The 19,445-nt window shown below is 35.1% G+C and overlaps 1 protein-coding gene across 4 annotated transcripts in view; it reads left to right on the top strand.

Moving 5' to 3' along the window:
* Positions 1-19,054, top strand: part of MAP2 (microtubule associated protein 2) — a 270,401-nt gene extending 251,347 nt beyond the window's left edge. For 2 of the 4 annotated variants that reach the window (XM_069467718.1, XM_069467708.1), the window contains 5 exons: positions 381-721; positions 12,050-12,142; positions 14,032-14,113; positions 17,738-17,850; positions 18,074-19,054. In XM_069467718.1, coding sequence (XP_069323819.1) covers positions 381-721; positions 12,050-12,142; positions 14,032-14,113; positions 17,738-17,850; positions 18,074-18,289 — 845 coding nt within the window. In that variant the 3' untranslated portion in view covers positions 18,290-19,054. The remainder of the gene's footprint in view (positions 1-380; positions 722-12,049; positions 12,143-14,031; positions 14,114-17,737; positions 17,851-18,073) is intronic. The other 2 variants (XM_069467738.1, XM_069467728.1) reach the window with 1 other exon arrangement.
* The last annotated feature ends 391 nt before the right edge of the window (positions 19,055-19,445 follow it).

Here is a 19,445-nt window from a genome sequence, read left to right as displayed (position 1 = left end):
CTTCATTAGATATGGGTCCACCTACAATATTAAATGCAGCTGCTTTTTCCAACTAGAGGCAGATCCCTATGCCTTAATGACGGCACAAGTAGACAATAGTTTTGGATACATTCATAATAAGAATTAAAGAGAATAAATCAGGAAAAATCAGGTTTTATCTTTGTGTTGATGGCAATGCATGTTCAAAAGAATGTCTCCAGGTTATAAACCTAAAGAAAGGAGGCTCTCACCTTTTTGAGCATTACTGTGATAATTTGTACATATTTCTAAATGCTTTAGAAAGTAAGCATAATACGAGTTCTAACAATCTAGGGAAGAGGCATGTTTTCAGGGAACTTTCTGATGCTGGGGTTTGGTTTTGACCATGTTTGTTAATACAGGGTCAGAGCCAATTCGCAGAGCAGGAAAAAGTGGCACCTCAACGCCCACTACTCCTGGATCAACTGCCATCACTCCTGGCACCCCACCAAGTTATTCTTCACGCACGCCAGGCACTCCTGGAACCCCTAGCTATCCCAGGACCCCTCACACACCAGGAACCCCCAAATCTGCCATCCTGGTGCCCAGTGAGAAGAAAGTCGCCATCATACGTACTCCTCCAAAATCTCCCGCTACTCCCAAGCAGCTTCGGCTTATTAACCAACCGCTGCCAGACCTGAAGAATGTCAAATCCAAAATCGGATCGACTGACAACATCAAATACCAGCCTAAGGGGGGACAGGTAAGAATCACTTGAACACATATTTGCTGCCAGAAATGAAGTCTCATTAATTATTATGTTGCCTTCCTCATATTGTAAACTAACAGTTCTTAAAAGGGAGATAGAGGTGTTAAACAATTACTGGTTTCAATTTAATGTTAAGAATTTGGACCTTATGTGAAGCTAGCCTATAAAATATAATGAAAATAATATGGTATGTCCATTCCTTCTGGTTACTATTGGAAAAAATTTGATTTAACCATATAGGAGAAACTTTTAGTTGATTAACAGATGTTTTCTGAATGTATCTCTATTGCTTTGTGGATTTTAACTTAGAGACTAAAATTACATTTCAGATATAAATTTGAGTTTTCTATTTTAGATTCTGACCATTAGATCATTTGTCTGTCTTTTAGTGATTCCAGTTTTATCTCCTTCCCAAGGATTTCCTATGATGTTTTCTACCATTTCTTCATGTTCACTCCAAAATATGAGGATGATTCATCAAGTTTCTCCTTTGGCTACTATTGACCAAACATTGTAAAGGGCGGGTATTCATGTCGGTAATAGACAGCTCTGTCGGATTCTGACGAATAAAACTGTAGCCTTTAAACATCTACTTAAGATTAATTGTACTGAATAGAGTTATTAGTAAAGCTCACTTATTACCTTTTTCTATTTCAATAGATGTAGGGGTACAAGTGGTTTTGGTTACATGGATGATTTATATAGTGGTGAAATCTGGGCTTTTCTCATCACCTGAATTGACTTATCAAATTTTAACTTCAACTCCAGAACAAACATTCGTATCTTTCCCAAGCAGGGGTCCCTGAGTTCTTTCTTGACCTGAACCTTGCATATACACTATATGTTTGGACAAAGCAATTAGCCTGGAAGGAAATTATGCAAATATTACTTAGTATTTCCCTTAAAAAATTGATCTACATACACAATAGTTCAACTTTTGTGATTGAAGAGATAAAAGAATACATCCATTCTTAAAAGAAGCGATGAAAGCAATAACTTTATACATGAACAAACTTGTAATGCCCTTTCAATATTCCACAAAAGCCTTTTCTTTTTAAACTCAATATTTTTTCTGCCACTCTTTTTCTTTTCTTATATTTTCTGCTGCTGATTTCTGGTATCCCTCCTTTGTGCCAAAGAAAATCTATTTTCAGGCAGGTTTAGAAGAAAGATCTTGCCAAAATGTGAAGCTATGAAGCACTCCTACTCACCGTTGAAACAAAAATCCAATGTTGCTCCTTCTTTTGGCAACAAACTTCTTTGCTGCCTCAGGATTCTGTTCAAGAAATCCCAAGGAGTTGAAAAAACTTACCAATGGGGCAAGAGGGGAGAGATCAATATGCTCTTTTTAGAACAACTATGACCTCCTATAATACTATAGTCTTAAAAAGATGCTTTTTATAGAAAAATGTTATGAAAAATATGAGCTATGAGAAACTTTTTTTCAGATAAAGCCCACTTCATGAAAGAAACTTTGTTAAGCAAAAACAGAAAATCAAAATTCTACCAAATTTAAGCTTCAAACCAAATTCCAAAAGACTCGAACTATTCTTGTATTCATCAGAGTTTTGCACATCCAAGAGAAGGAAATATTTGGGGCCTTTTGGAAATATCCAAATGTTGCATTATTTTTATATTTATACATAAATAATTTAAAAGAGTAATTTGAGTAAAATCAATTTAGTACCAATTGGAAACTTCTTCATTTTAGCTTGTGATGAGATAGCCCTTAAAATAGAGTAACTATGATATATATTTAAAAATAAATTCTCTTTTTATAAATATCCCCATGTCCTAATATTCTCCTGAACTAAATGTCAGCTTTACTTGCTTATTTTGTGGAAAATACTGATACTTAAAAGAATCTATTTCTTATTAGAATCAAAAAGAAATATAAATTATCTCCAAGGTAGTATTTTATTAAAACTGAAAAGAAAATATAATAAAAAGGGTAAAGTTATTGTTATAATTTGACATAGAAATTTAACAATATGTGATTTTGTTCAAAAAACTCTTTAAGGTAGAGAAGCAAAAAGAGTGGTTTTAGCCTCAGCTTTACAGGAATCTCTAAGATTAAATCAATCCATAGATATGAAAATATCTATTTCTTTTTCTATTTCTTTATCATATCTAGTTGTGAGTATTTTTATGCCTGATTTTAAGTGACTTCTACTACATTTGGTAATTCATAAAATTGGTATAAAAGTGTCTTATTCTGTTGAGCTGAACTCAGACGTCTCTAGAGATTTTGATAGTTAAGGACTAGTAAAGACATATGACACAAAAATTACAGAAAGAACAAAAATAGCGTCAAAATCACAGTATCATTTGAAGAAAATCTCTTTTTTCATCAGGCAAGTGTTAACTTGTTGTGAAATTATTCTGTCTCAGCATCAGATGACTTGGAAAAAGTCCATTAACTGTGGAGTTATGAAGTAACTTTTTTGCAGAAGCAGGAGATATTTCCTCACCAAAATAAGAAACAGATGGAAGATATTTGCCTTCTATTTTGTGATAGATGGTATAAATGCATTGAAATTTGAGGGTAAAATGAATTGGAAAATTGATATGCATTGCAATTGAACTGTCTTTGTAAGAAAAATATATCACTCAAAACTTCAGCACTACCCCCTTAAAAGCCTCTTTACAGCGTATGATTGCAGATACAGGGAGTGAGGGGAGGTTTTGACTGGGTTGAGTTCCCACTTTATAGAATGACTGGAAAAAAGTTTTGAGTTAGGGTTTCTTAGAAATATGAAGATGCTACGTTAAAGTGTTTTATTATCTGATTGAATATCTGTAAATGCACTCTGCTGAAAAAACTGAAGCAACTAACATGTTGTTCCCAATTATAAATTGATTACCTAGGACATTTGAATGGATAGTGGCCAACCTAGGATCATTGAAAAGGACAGGATAGCTTCAGGAGCCAGGGTTTATAATAGTGATATGTGGTCTCTATGTACTGAGAGAATAGTTCATACAATACTTATCAGGGAAGATAGGAGTAGATTTGAAGATGTAACTTTAATTCGGTTCCTCTGCACAAGCTCTATAGTGGTAAAACTTGAAGTGGTTAGGTTGTATGTAAATGATTTAATTCTGAAATCTTCATTATTATTTTAAAATTTATGTAATCACTAAGAATTGGGAGTGGAAACGTTTGTGTTTTGGGGCCTTAATAACTCCCCAAGTTGGGGCACTTTATTATTTGCTCCCATATTTGAACATTTATTGCTCTTCTGTATGTATTGATTTTGTGCTTATAGCCAATATCTCTTCTGTTAAAGTCCAATTTTCTGTTGGCAGAGAGGCTCAGCTCAGTGGTTCAGGTCAGCGAGGCAAATCAATGCCCAATGGAATAGATACACTAGTTGAAGATATGAGAAGCTTTACAGAAAGCAATGAAGTTAATCTTTCCAAGTAAAACACAAATTCATTCTACTGGAAAGAACATATGCAATCCTGAATTCACTACAGATAATGAGCTTGGTTCATTTAACTCAAGGCATAGGTAAAACTGTCTTATTAAGTGTATTAATTTGAAACTACCCTATGTAGTTAGGTCCCCAATCTACATTAAATCTAAATTTTAGATTAAATAATGTTAGAATAATGTTAAGAACACAGCTGGGCTGCTTGAATTAAGAAGAGATAGGAAAATAAACAATTTCTCTAAACATATAGCATAAAAAAATTTAAGCAACAACTCATTAAATGGCGCTTTTTACCTTTTCTATCTATAAATCAGGATTTTTTATAGGTACTTTGATTTACATGTAATATTCCTACATGTTTTGACAGATTTCTCATTTTTTTCTCCATTGGCCTTATGAAGATCAGTTTAAAAAGCACAAGTTATACTCTAGTTTCTCTTCAGATCGTATAAATCTTTCACCTTTTAAAAAGCACAAATTATTATATATGCCCTTGTAATAGTTGAAAGTTACTGATGAAACAGTTTCACAGAGGTTGTTTTCATTTACTTCTTATTGGGCAGAGTGGTTAGTTAGATCCTGATCTCTGCAAGGCCATGTCTGTGGATTTGATTGATTGCCTTGCAAATTATGTGCTTTTGCTTCATTTGTTACTATAGTCAGCCATTTTCAGGTCAGCGAGGCTAAAGATGGTGGCATCTTCAAGCAAGTCATTCCTGTTTAAAGAAAGAGCAGTACTCATCTTTTATATAAAGAACCTTGTAGAATTTGTCAATGTATCACTTTCCCAGTCAATGTTGCCCTAACATCTTTTTTAAAAAATTTATTTAGATAAATCCATTAGACTAGAAGCATATCATCACATTCTAGAAATAAAGCAATCTAGTTTCTGTCTCTCAGTTCTATATGGATCCATTGAATTAAAGGATATTGGAAGTCAGAAATATTGATCTCCTTCTAGTCCAATCCTCACATTTTCACAGAATAGTAAGCAGATGTTTTCACGTTACCCACATCTTCCATATGGAACTTTTAATATCATCCTTTAATGGCTGAGCTCTAAAGTCAGAGTCTGTAATTTATATTTAATTGAATGAATGTAGTGTACCATATTCATGGAGAGATGCATTCTTTCCAGTGACATTGTTGAATGATTGTGAATGCCTTATTCCATAACAATTATTACCCAAAGAAACTTCCTATGTTTAGACCACAATGAATTTTGGTCAAAAGAATATTGGAGCAGGGTTTAAGACCTGAGTTTTGCCCCAGCTCTTCTATTAAAGTATTGTGTGACCTTAAGTACTTATCTTTCTGGTCCTCAGACTTCTTATTTGTATAATAGAAGCAAGAAAATAATACCTGTTCTTGTATGTATCACTGTTTCATTTAAATAGTTTAAAGCTCTTAAATGCATGATTCTACTTACAGTATGATTGTGTTTTTGCATTATAGGTCATCAAAAAACTTTCATTTAGATATTTTAATAGAATTCCTGTGTTTGTGCCACAAAGGGCAAGCTGAAGTTGAGTAAAAGAGCAGTGTCTCTGAAATAGAAGAGAAATGTAATTAGGGAAGATGGAGCAATAGTGAGGGAAGAAGGATGGAATCAAATTAGTGAAATGTAGAGTGGAGTCTTTTTTATATTTATTATAAAGTTTTAGGCATTGTCTTCAGAATATATTTAGACCTTTAGCATGCTAATTGAATGGTTTACTTTCAATTTTATACTTAAATATTAATTCTGGAGACTACTAGTAAATTATAATGAAACAGGATTTTTCCCCTGTTATATGAAATTCTGATGGTTACTACTGTGAAGGTCCATATGCTATTAACGTATAGGAATATTTGTAAAATATAAAACTGAGAGAGAAAGATTGAATGAGATTTTCTTCTCATTCACATATTTATTTTTTCATTAAGCATTTACTACAACTGCTGAGTACTAAATGACAAAGGGGGAATGGGAGATAATGAGGAATGGTCTCTACAATCTAGGCAGAAAGGAGGCTTTTGGTTTTGTTTTGTTTTGTTTTGTTTCTTATCCTCCCCTAGTGTGTTGCCCTCATTTAATTTTAAGTTCTTTTCAAGCCATTTCTTACCATTACCTTAGGGCTACAATAATTGCTAAGTGAAAATACTGTCTGTCAGTCAACCCAGTATGAAGAAAAACTATTCAATGAAATGTATTACATTATATTGACAAGGTTTTTGTTTGTTTTGTTTTATTTTTTGGTGTCGAAGTCATCATTATCTTAAAATGAAAGCTCCTTAAGATCAGGGACCCTGTTTTTATGCAATAGAATTTTATATCTATAATTCAAATGCCTCTTGTAGGGTAATAGAATGTTTTGGAGCTAGGTTTAGTAAATATTAATTATTAAAAACTATGGAAAAATATTACTTTGGGTTCATAAAGTTGAGATCTGTCAAGCCCCCTTTTTTGTAAGCTGTTCATTCACAAGCCAAGCAAGGATATGGGAACAAACCTTGAATCTCAGGTTGATTTCAGATCATTCAGCAGACTGTTTGGAAGTTACTGGTCCACTGTTCCTTAGAATTTCTTAAAAATTAAACTAAAGAAAAAAATTTAATGTCAAGAAATTATAGTTTATGAATTCAAAAAAACTCATTATCTGTTCATTTTCATGAATCACAATGACTGTTGTGCTCATAATGTTTCTCCCAGCTCCCATTGGGAGACCATTTAAAAATCTTTAACAATAGTCTGATGACTAAACTCATTAATGTCTACGACACTAAAAAGTTCTTTCTAAATTCTTCAGCATTATCTGCTCCTGACCCCTGAGTTTTCCAGTGTAGTTCTACTTTCTGTGCTATGTGGCACAGCCTGCATAGAAAAATTACTCCCTCCAACTTAACCTTTTTTGGGGGAGTTTTACAGAATTGTGCATTTTAACATAAACAGTTATTTCTACTTAAACGTGTATTTAAATATATTTACTGTTTATATTTGATGTAAAGGATTTTAAAGAAACTATTGTTCAGACTAGGCAAGGTTTATTTAAATTCTGAATGGACTATAATGTTTGCATACCTGAATGCATTTTATCCAGAGTGCAAGATTTTTAACAGATGAATTTTTGAAGACCATCATCTGTACCAGAGAACTTTTTTTTTTTTTTTTTTTGAGACAGAGTCTCACTGTGTTGCCCCGGCTAGAGTGAGTGCCGTGGCGTTAGCCTAGCTCACAGCAACCTCAAACTCCTGAGCTCAAGCGATCCTACTGCCTCAGCCTCCCGAGTAGCTGGGACTACAGGCATGTGCCACCATGCCCGGCTAATTTTTTCTATATATATTTTTAGCTGTCCATATAATTTCTTTCTATTTTTAGTAGAGATGGGGTCTCGCTCTTGCTCAGGCTGGTCTCGAACTCCTGAGCTCAAACGATCCGCCCACCTCGGCCTCCCAGAGTGCTAGGATTACAGGCGTGAGCCACCGCGCCCGGCCAGAGAACTTTTAATCTTCGGTAATATCCAAGGTAGTCATACTTTTGTTTTAGTATTCATATATGATGCCTCAGGATTTTACAGAGGCTAAATAGTTTTTATTAAATTGAAAGTTATGGAATGGGAAATACTTTTGGGAGAGACAGAAAAGTGTTTTTTATAGTACAAGGACAAAGGAGGGCTTAATTTTAAACACTCCTGAGAAATGATGAAAACACAAAGGAGAAGCTTAATCCCCTGCAAGGTTGAAGGGAAGTCATTTGAATGTCTGTCTAATACCCTTTCAGAAAAGCATTCTTTCTGAGACAACTTCAGCTGGAGGAAGAAAGAAATGATATTGCAGCTGAGGTTCATACCTACAGGATGCCTGAGGGTCTAGACAGAGTCCAAATTTTGGGATCCCAGTTACTCTTTGTATTTCTTCACCTTGAGTTGACATGTGGGTCTTTTGATAAAGAAAGCAGCATCAAAGAATGTCAAATTTAAAAAAAAAAATCAAAATCCCATTGCTCAAGTAATTCAAGCTGACATTGGGATGAATGCCTCTGGCTCATAAATTGTTTTGCTAAAAACTGTCTGTTAGGAATGTATTTTCTTTCATTTTACTGTTTCATATTTCCAACTAACTAGTAGGAGAGACTTCTTCCTGTCTGCAGGCATATCCTACATTTTGCCTTCCTATCCTTTCCTAGAGCAACCCTATTTTAGAGAAAAAAAATGTTAATTTCTGTAAAGGAACATTAAACTTATATGCAAAGAGAGAGTAGAGTGATAGATCATTTTAATTAATCCATTATGATAAAATCCAACTAGAGTCATGCAGGGAATAGCCAGAAAGTAACTGCTGTGTTCTTCTCTATCATAGTGGAAGAATGAATGTTAATAGAATTAGTTAAAATTAAAATAAAATAATTATTATTAATTTTTTGATGACATTAACCTATACTAACACAACTGTTCATGTTATCTAATCGTTATGTGAATGAAAATTCAACTGTTTTTGAAAGCAAATCTGCAATGCTTGCATAAAAACCCATGAGGCTAAAATTCTTTTTTGCCAGCCTCCCACTGAGGATATTGATTGGCTGAGACTTGAAGAATGATCAGTTATGGACTCCACTTGGAATGGGGGTATTCTAGAGAGAGATATTAATAACATAAAGAAAGCCTGAGGATAAATTTGAAAATATAAGCAATCCTTTAAAGTTTAGAATGTAATATAATCTGGCCAAAATGTTAAGTATAAAGAGCATAGCAGAAGAGAAGGCTGAAAAATCAGAATTGCTGAGCACTCTTATTGCCTCACTAAGAAGTTTTGATTCATTTAATAAGAAATAGTGACTTTGGGGGAATTTTGAATAGGGCAGAGCTTTAGGAAGATGATCCAGTTGATTGATATATTATTTTTCACTTCCACTGTGAAGTATGAAGAAAAATATTGTCACTCTTTTCAAATAACCCCATTATGTATTAATAATGCAAGTAAAAAATTCAGTTGAAATAAATTGACAAAGATTAAACTGTGATTTAGTGATAATCTTGGATAATGATTATTCAAATTTTTTTCATACCATAAGCATAGAAATTTAGTTCATTTGTCAAATAAAAGTTTGTTATATTTTTTCTAAATAATATCTAAGATATTAAAATAAATTTCTTTTGACATAGCCTTTTAGGAAAACAAAAGTTTTTCTAAAACTGAAAATTCTTTCCCCCCAAAATGTCTTAAATTTTAATAGATCCATTCATAGAACCCAGAGAGTTAAAACTCAACTCTTCAATAAAAGAACTAACCTGGAACATGGCCTTACCTTCACAGCAGCCATCTGTTACATTTTTCCATTTGATGAAATGGTTTCTAAGGACTGCTGTTATTTGTGGAAGGAACTCCTAGGTGTTAATTATTTGTAAATGACGTTAGAGACCTTTGGTGTGAAGTAATTTGTAATTTTGCTAAAGCATAAATGTGAATCACATAGAGGATGTGGTGCTCAGGTGCAAGTTGTCAAGCTGGAGTTAATCTTACTAAGCGTCAAGCGCCCACTGTCCAAAGTGGTTTTGTTTCTCTCTATCCAATCATTAAGCAAGATGGAAAATGAAGGTCTGGAGGTGCCGCTTACATTTATTCTGTCATAATTTGCCTCATTTTAGACAAAAATATTATATTATGAAGCTCTTGAAATATGAAAATATGTAACAGATGTTATTAATGGATATGTAAAGTCTGCTTCACCTGATAGGTTGAGCAGACATAGATTGAGAAGGTCTACCATGGAAAAAGGCCAGCTAGTTGTTTCAATAGAAAATCTGGACTATCTAGAAAATCTGGGTAAAACTGAAATCAGCTTTTAAGTTGTAGATTTTAAGATTCTAAATCATCTCTTAAAAATGCTGGCAATGGGACCCTTTGGGATTGAATCATTTGTTTTGGAAATCACAAAAATTGTCACGCAGTTGATTAAATGTTAAGGTCAAACAGATTTATGCAACTAAATTTGGAATTTCCATTTTTGCAACAAGTGAATCAGATTTAATGTTTGGTTTTTGATCACTTGGCAGTGAGTCACTTGATTGGTACTCTACTGATCTCCAAATTAAAATTCATAAATAAAATATGAAGCCCTGTATACCTCAAAAATTAGTAAAATGGCTCACATGAAGTCCATTTCATTGTCAAAACAATTAGATATTTATGAAGAATAATTTTGAAGTATTATTGCAAAAAATAAATCAAAATTATTTGCTTTCTCCCACCCAAGAACTAATCAAATCTGTTTAGCTTCTGAGATCAGATGAGATTGGGCATATTCATGGTGGTACAGCTATAGACAAAATTATTTGCCTTCTGAAAATAATTTATCTATGAGGTTTTAAATGTAGTCTTTACTGGTTTAAAACTCTGCATCTACAGTTTCTGTGAAACTTTTACAGTATAACTACACTCATCATTAGATATAGACTCTATGATATCCCTCACCCTGTTTAAATTGAATTTTTATTATGCCCTAAAGAGTAGCCCAAACATTCAGTCTTCTGAATTCAAATTTTGACAAGAGGCCCTTCCCTTGGGCTGCTGATGAGAGCTGTCAATGGTATTTCCCTACAAGGGACAAGCTATCTTGTCAATGTTAGGCAAGCATCATGATTCAAGCTTTGCCTAGTTAAAAAGTCAAAATCAATGTCCTTTTGAATTTTTGATTCTTGCAAATACTAAGAGATGTGTTAACATTCTTGTAGTTGACTATGTATCTAGGGTAAATTTATTTAGATTTTTTAATAAAAGGATAAACTGTCCCCTAAAGCACTGAAAATGTTATTTTTCTCTTTAGCAATTGCAGAGGCAGGGGAGTAGGAAGAGTAGTAGCCACAGTAAGACAAAAGAAATGAACAAATACTAATAACAACAACAATAACAAAAATAAACCTTTCTTTCCATGCTTACATTGCTTATTTGTCCTCTAAAACATGCAAGGTTCAAAAGACACATGAAAGAATTCACAGGAGTTATGACTTTGTACATTATTTTACACTAGAGTTATGTCTTTCCAGATCTGGATTTGCTATTGTCTTCAAGATGAATGGTTGACTTCCTGAGAATAGAAATAAAACACCTAACCTTAAATCTACTGGACCATGTCTGTATGATGTAGCACAAGTCCTCTAACCAATAGACGTTGGTTTTCTTACCTCTAAAACTGGAAAGAATGCTTTCACCTGATCATCCATGGGTAATGGCTGCTCTTGAGCAGTTGCCAGAAATGGACCTTCAGAAGAGCACTGAGTCAAACATGCAAGGGAATTGTAAAGACCTTTTTAACAGAGCAGGCCCAGAGTCTCTTTGTTGACCCTCCTGGGAAACCAGGAGTTCTTTCCTCTAAATAAATGAGAATTGTGACCTATAGCATTCAGCCAGACTATTTGTGGCACCTCATTTGTGCAATGTAGACCAATAGAACAGTCAAGTGGACAAGGTGACTAATAATTGTGATGGCTGACACTGTGGGGGTTGGGGAGTGGCTGGAATATCCTTTAAGATCCTCTGCTCAGCAAGATTTAGTATTAACTACTATTAAACCTTAAATAGAATAGACCTGAGTCCCAGTGTTGCCTGCAGCATTGGCAGCCTCCCTATCACAGATGATTCAAGTTTTATTTTTCAATACCTCCAATTGTTTTCTGATCACACCTAGGTACAGCTGGGATACCTAAGGCTTTCTAGCATTTGGCCCTTGAGGGAGCAGAGAAATAGGGGCTCATATTTACATGGTAGAACTACTCTTCAGTTCCAGCATTAGTTTTTCTCTTAAATGAATATGTAGGTGGAAGGGAATGTGGTGCTACCCATTCTGGTTCCTTATACCCAGCATCTTGAAAGAAAAATGCACAGTGAAGTTACCTCCCATTCCTTTTAGGTTAGGATTTTAAACAAGAAGATCGATTTTAGCAAAGTTCAGTCCAGATGTGGTTCCAAGGATAACATCAAACATTCTGCAGGGGGCGGAAATGTAAGTAGAAGCTTCTACTAGAAAGCTGTCCTGATTGTGTGGAGTCACCTGCACAGCTGGCACCCTGTCTCCTTCCGTGCCTTCCTCCCAGCACACTTCTCCCTCTTGCTGCTGTTCCACTCGTCCCCCTGGTGCGGTGGCGTGTCACCCTTGCATTTTCAGTGATGGCTTCCCCATCCCTCCCTGTAGATCATTAGCAAATTCCTCACTTTCAGTTGGGAAGGAAAACCATGAGATGCACCATGGTTTTCTAGGATATGGCAAATCCACTTGCCAACTTTGTTTGCTGGCCTCTTTGTCTTCAAGGTATTTTCTCACACTGTCTCTACTCCCCAGCAAAAGTCAGCTGGGCGCACACTTTTCTAGTTCCATTTAGATTACCCTTGAGGCAAAAACTGATACACTTGTAAGTACCCAAAGTACGCGATATCAATCTTCAGTGGTTCATTATTCATGAAAGTTGGGCTATCATTTAGAGTAACACAAAACTGGTGAAGCATGATTCATCTATAATTCAAAGTGAAAGGATTCAAGTCCCAGGATATACTTTATCTTGATGGGATTTTTTTCCTGTCTCTTTCATTTAGTGTAAAGAACACCCTCTGAGAGGAAGGGAAAGATGAATCCATGTTTCTTAAATGTGATTGAGGCAGAATTAAAATGGTCAGGCAAACTCAAGCTAAAGGAAATATGGTTCTTCATAAAATAAAAATAATTTTTAAAAAATGAATCAGGCTGACTCTGTTCTACAGATCCTGTTCTGATAATCTGTGACTCAAGTTACTTACTGGGTTACCAAATCTAGAATCCTCACCTGTCTACTCTAAATAATTTGTGGCTACTGTCTCCTCAACTGGGCAGAAATGGAGTCAAGCAGTAAAGACAGAGAGAAGCAAGTGCCTTCTACAAGGACCTGTCACCTGATAATCAAGTAGTTTCACTGAGCACAAAGCTAATCACTGTCGTGGGAAGTCCATAGCAATGTTTGCTGAGCTCCTTCAAGGATGCTCAACTAAGCCCCAGGGTCAGTCGTCATACCGACATGGTTACAACTCCTTCCACCTAAGTGGAAAAGGACAGACTAGGATAGCTAAAGATCTTAAAGATCTACTTAGGGGAGCTTCCAAGCCCCTAAATAATAGTCTTAAACTTTCCTCTAGAAAAGAATTACTTGCTTAAATATGCAGATACATTGGCCCCATCCCCATGACGTCTGATTCAGTAATTCCCATGTACTCTGATGCAGATGACAATGGACCACACTTGGAGAAGACTGCTTCAAATCCGGAGAGAGGAAAAATTTTCAATAAAACACAAAGAAGAAAAAAATGTTGCTATCATTTTATAATTTGGTGTGCAAGAAAAATTTCATCTAACCAAGATATGACAATTTAATAACAGTTTAGGAAAGCACGTCTAGAACTTTCTTATTGTACCTTAAAGCAATGTTGGTCTTGTGGTAACTATGAGCAACATTGGTCACTTTTATTTAAAGATCACTTTATAAAGTAACTCATTTCTTCACTCTCTGCTTATGGAAAGGTTTAACACAATGTGGCTTAGTTCTCTGAGTGGAGGCTTGCCTTAATAATACAAGTGTTTCTATCCTCTTGTGGCATGATCTGCTTTCTACTAATAAAATCTTCTATTCCAGGATTTCCTTTCACTTGGGTCCTTCTTTCCACTCCAAACATGTGGAAGAACATATGGGAAATTTTGTTTTCCTCTGTGTGTGTGTGTGTGTGTGTATGCGCGCGCGTGTACTTCAAATTGGGTTTCTGGATATGTTGTTGCATGTTGTGAGTTTGGATATATTTCTAGATTTTATGTGTGAGCTTGGGTTTTTGTCCATGTTTATATTTTAAGCACGTTTTATGTGGTTCACACAGGTCCAAATTGTTACCAAGAAAATAGACCTAAGCCACGTGACATCCAAATGTGGCTCTCTGAAGAATATCCGCCACAGGCCAGGTAAATAAATAATTTTTAGAAGTTTGAGAAATGTTGAATTGTATTCAGGAAATTGACAGCAAAGTTGTTGTTGTTGTGAAATTCCTGATTGGAAGGATGTTTCAAAATCCTGATACCTCATGCTTTTATTAATATAAGCTGAAGTTAGAAATTTCAAGACATTTTCATTTGGGATAAGCGAACCCAATTACCATGAATAGGCTGCCTATAGAATAGGTTAAAGTTTAAAGGTACATAAGATGCATTTATCTTTGCATACTCAGCATGCTTATTGGAGATCTTTTGAAATATGTAGTCTGTCAAATACACTGGATCATATATTCGTACATAATAACTCCAACTGAAAGCAGCATTCCCAAAGTTTATTTTTCATAAACTCGTTTTTCTATATTATGTAAAATAAGGATTTTGCTTTGCAAAGCTGAAGAAATTTATTTAGCTGATGGATTTCTCAGATTCTTTATTAGATCAACAAGCATTGTAAATCCCAGCAGAATGCATTATTTCCCCAACTTACTTGACCATGGACTCTTTTTGTTTCCTCAGAATATCTCATAGGACTAGTGCTCTAAACTAGAATTTATATTCATACTTGCTACAGGTTTTTCCGCCTTTAAAGCGTCAATCTAACATATATGAGTCATTTCTTCTGGATGTCATGCTTCATATATTTTTGTTAAATTCTACCTCCATAGATATGTAATAATGGATATCTGTCAAAGTTGTAATTTTCTTGAAAATATTTTGACATAATTCATAAATCTCACTGAATTACAGAAAGACAAAAGGAATGCAATTGATTTTAGCCATCTATGTTTGGTATCTGCACATATAAACCAGGTAATAGGTATTTCCATTAATCATTGTCTCAAATGTTAACGGAAACAAGATGTAAGAAAAATTAAGCTGAATAAGATTGCTAGCCAAGAGATAATTATTAAGAATTTATTGGTTGAAAAACAAAGATAGGTAAGATAAGTTTCAAAATGGATAAATGCATTGAAAATGTCTAGAAATCAGGATTCATTTTGTCAAAGCGTGTTCATAAAGCAAGTCAAAGAGTTAGAAACTTCATACATGGAGTCTTCATTACCAGTTTCAGAACTGCTGCCATGGAATCAGTTTCTCTATCATTCATGATGCAGCAGGGATGTGGTCCCATACTGCTCATCTTCACAGTTCTCCTATCTAGCTGAAGCCTACAAACATTTAATTGATTTTGTACTGCTGTGTCAACAGCATGGCTGAAATATTTGGCCACACTGCCTATCTTCTTGCAGAATATAAAAGAAAAATGCTAGACATTTAATTCCAGACAGTAAGGATACAGTTGGTCAAATTCAGCCAGGGTCTGGATGCACAGAAAAAAATCTTATATAGATAAGGAAATATTCTGTGTATGATTTACTGATCATAAAAGACTATTGTCATGGACTCCTACCTATTTCTGAATCTAGCTTTTGCTATGATAACCAAATCAAATGACTAACTTCATAAAGAAGTGTTAGCATGATGATCCTTGACAAGAGCAATCTTTTCACAATGACTTTGGAATGTGGAATACTTAAGGAGAAAAGAAAGAAACTAATTCAATACCTGGAGGCACAAGTTGAAATATCTTCTCTTCTCAACTTCTCTTATAAAGCTTGTTAAAGATTATAGTCTTTCACAATTACTGCTCCTGGTGGGTGCCAGAATTCTTCAAAACCAAAAGCATAGATCTCTGAAATCAAATGGACTTCTCTAACAGTTGCATAAGAATTTCTCGTGAGACCTCAACAGAAGCATACTTCTCAAGCTTCCTTTTCTGAATATATTTTTGGTCAATATTACATTTTTTAATTTCATAATATTATGGGGATACACAGGCTTTGGTTACACATTGCCTTTGCACTGCCCAAGTCAGAACTACAAGGGGACCCAACTCTATTTTCTCCCCCTCAGAAGAGAGTTCAGCAAAAATGTAACAAGATTATATTGACATAGCATATAATCAGAAAAGAAAGCTTACAAAAGCAATTCTATCAGAGGCTACCAAAAAATACAAAAATAAGATCCCAAAGAAGTTGATCTCATCTAGTTGAAACTCCAGTATCTTCTAGCTTCTAACCAAAATAAGTATGTTCTTATGAATCATTATAAATCATACTAATTTCATTGTAACCAACAAGTGAGAACTGTGTAGCCAGGTAAAATATGGGAAGAGTAATACTCCATGAAATGAAGCCTATTTTGAGGGAAGAATAACCATATGTCTTCTAGAAGTATGAGTTAAATAACATTGTGTACTTCCCAAGCCTTCAGGAAAAGAATAAATGGATGTTTCCCCAAAATGTCATCTATTAAAACCATATAATTTCAAGAAGCCCCTGGCCAGGTGGTTGAGTATTAGCATGGACATGTAGATATTGCAAGAGAAAAACACCACAAGGTTTAAGAGACCTCTGAAGCCTTAACAGACTTCCCTCTTTGGTCTACAGGAATACATGAGCAACAAGAATCCAAAATTGAAAAATCTTTTTCATATTTTCATAGAGGCCCTCAGGCATTTTTTCAAGTCAAAATCCCAAGTGAGATGCAATGATACTAGAGGGTCACATTGCCAAACACTAGCTTTCCAGAAGATGCATGTGGTGAAAATCAAGTTGCTGATGAAAGTGAAAGCAAATCTTTTAGGTGGAGGTGGATAAATGAGGAGCTTAATCCAGCATCTTTCCCAGGTCAAAGACATCAGCAGACACTCAGAGGTGGTCAAGAACAGGCTAGAGGACAACAAATACCTACCCAGTATAAAAGAACCCCCTACATTTGAAAGTCTATGACATGCAGAGCTTGGGGAAGACCACACTGAAGGCGGGAGCACACACCCTGACTATCAGCAGATCATAGCGTTTCAGACTAGTTAGCAATAGGGGAAATGGCATGGCCCAAACTATCTCAGTATTATCAGATCAAGGTCAGTGTCATATTGGCTCTATGGCATTTGTACAAGAAAGAGATCTCCTGTCACTTCTTATGCTAATTAAAATGGGAAGCTCTTAAAACTTACTAGTTATAAACAACTTGGCTCCCGACTCCTGTCATCAGTGAAGCTATCTATTGATGCTGAAAATTTACAAATGAATATATTACCCATGTGTGCTCCATTTTCAGCCTAAAACTTCTTTGGATAAGTGACCCGTTACCATGAAGAAGAATAAAGAAGAGTTTCATTTCAATTTAATTTGCTTCCTTAAAAATAAGAGACTAAATGTTCCAAGTTTTAAAAAGGATGCAAGTAGAATATTTTCATTTTGTTATTTTTTCTTAGAGTTTTCGTTATGCCAAAAAGAAAATCCCCTCTGATTTCTTAGCTTAGACATGGGTAAAGAAGAAAGATATTAATATGTGAAGCAATCCATATAATGGTATAAGAAGGATGTCATGATCTTGGATAGTATGGAAAAATGGTATGGACTAGAAATTCTAAAAGATTCCTTTTACATTTATGGTTGGAGGTATAGTAGAGTTAATAAATTTGTGGTTTGCAATGGTATATCTACTGTAATCATGTTTGGGAAATAGTCACCTTAAATACAAGGTACAATTTTAGCAAGACATTTAAAAGCCTTTCTCCTCTCATAGGTGGTGGACGTGTGAAAATTGAGAGTGTAAAACTGGATTTCAAAGAAAAGGCCCAGGCTAAAGTTGGTTCACTTGATAATGCCCACCATGTACCTGGAGGTGGTAACGTCAAGGTAAGAAACAAGGTCATGGGCAAATCTTATCTTTCTTTGTTTAATTTTTCTGAAATACTCTTTATCAAAATCGGTCCCAGACTGAAAAAACCTGGACAAATAGGAAGTGGGGATGACAGAGCTGAATAGAAGTCACTTTAATATCAAATCTGGGATGTAAAGAAAGAGCTAGGGGCTAGTTAAGATGCTTGAGTTAACAAGGACTGATGCTTGCCTTAAACAGATTGACAGCCAAAAGTTGAACTTCAGAGAGCATGCCAAGGCCCGTGTGGACCACGGGGCTGAGATCATCACGCAGTCCCCAGGCAGATCCAGCGTGGCATCGCCCCGACGACTCAGCAACGTCTCCTCTTCTGGAAGCATCAACCTGCTTGAATCTCCTCAGCTTGCCACTTTGGCTGAGGATGTCACTGCTGCACTCGCCAAGCAGGGCTTGTGAATATTTCTCATTTAGCATTGAAGTAATAATATTTAGGCATGAGCTCTTGGCAGGAGTGGGCTCTGAGCAGGTGTTATATTCATTCTTTAAAAACCATAAAATAAATAATCTCATCCCCAAACTGTAGTAATTGTTACAATTTTATATTTAAACAATGAATAGCATATGCAGAAATTGACCTGATTTCCATCTGCAACAGGAAGACACTGGCTTTACATGGGTACAATTGGACAATTATTTTTGCTCTGCTCTGTTTTGCATGGAGTATTATTACTTTAAAATTTGCATTTTTACCTTTCATGTGCCTGAAGGCTATCCACTACATTCTGAAAGGCCTTGTTAAAATCCAAGCTGCTCATTTCACTATTCTGTTTCTGAGTGAGACAATAAAAACTGCCCATTGTAACTTATTACAGGTTAAATTAAATCAAGGAGTCTGATTGCAGGAAGGGAAGAGCATGTAAGAAATAAGGTTTTTTAAAGTGTTATTTTGTATAAATGGGAAGAAAGATTCAATTAAGTTATTAACATTTGGGACCTGGATAATTATATCAGAGTATGTCAATCCAATAAATTATTTAACTAATTGAAAAACAGTTACAAAGCATTTGAGCTCTGGTTGAGGAAGTGGTATAAAAGTGCATCTCTTAGGAACGACGCACTTTCATTAGGATGGACTAGTGTCTGATTAGAATGTCAGTTGATTGGCTAGATTTGTGTCCATACTATCAGTTTCACACCCCCTTTCCATCTGTTTGATACAGTATTATAGATATAAATATATATATATTTCTCTGTGGCCATTTGTGATACTTCCTCATATACTTGAATATTATACTTCTTTATTCACAGTATCTGTGTCTCCTGCACCCTTTGGTGTTGCAATTTTAGGTATGTGAAAGTAGATGTTAGCAGGGTTCTCTCCCTATTTAAAAAAAAAAAATATTAAAAAAGACAAAAAATTTTAGCATGAAGTTGCTTTCTATAACAACTCAAAGCTGTAACCCTGTTTTAGTGCCAGATACAAGTCTCTCCCGTAATGCTAGAAAAAATTATTTTTCTCTGCTTTCACCAACATGGAGTTTGTGGGGGTGGGTCCAGTTATACATGAATGGGTTTACAGATTGTTGGTTCAAGATTATGAATTTTTCTCATT

Source organism: Eulemur rufifrons, chromosome 1 (genome assembly GCF_041146395.1).
Source record: "Eulemur rufifrons isolate Redbay chromosome 1, OSU_ERuf_1, whole genome shotgun sequence".
NCBI classification, from domain to species: Eukaryota; Metazoa; Chordata; class Mammalia; order Primates; family Lemuridae; genus Eulemur; species Eulemur rufifrons.
The sequence above is the reverse complement of the archived record's forward strand: the minus strand, read 5'-3'. Positions and strand labels throughout refer to the sequence as shown.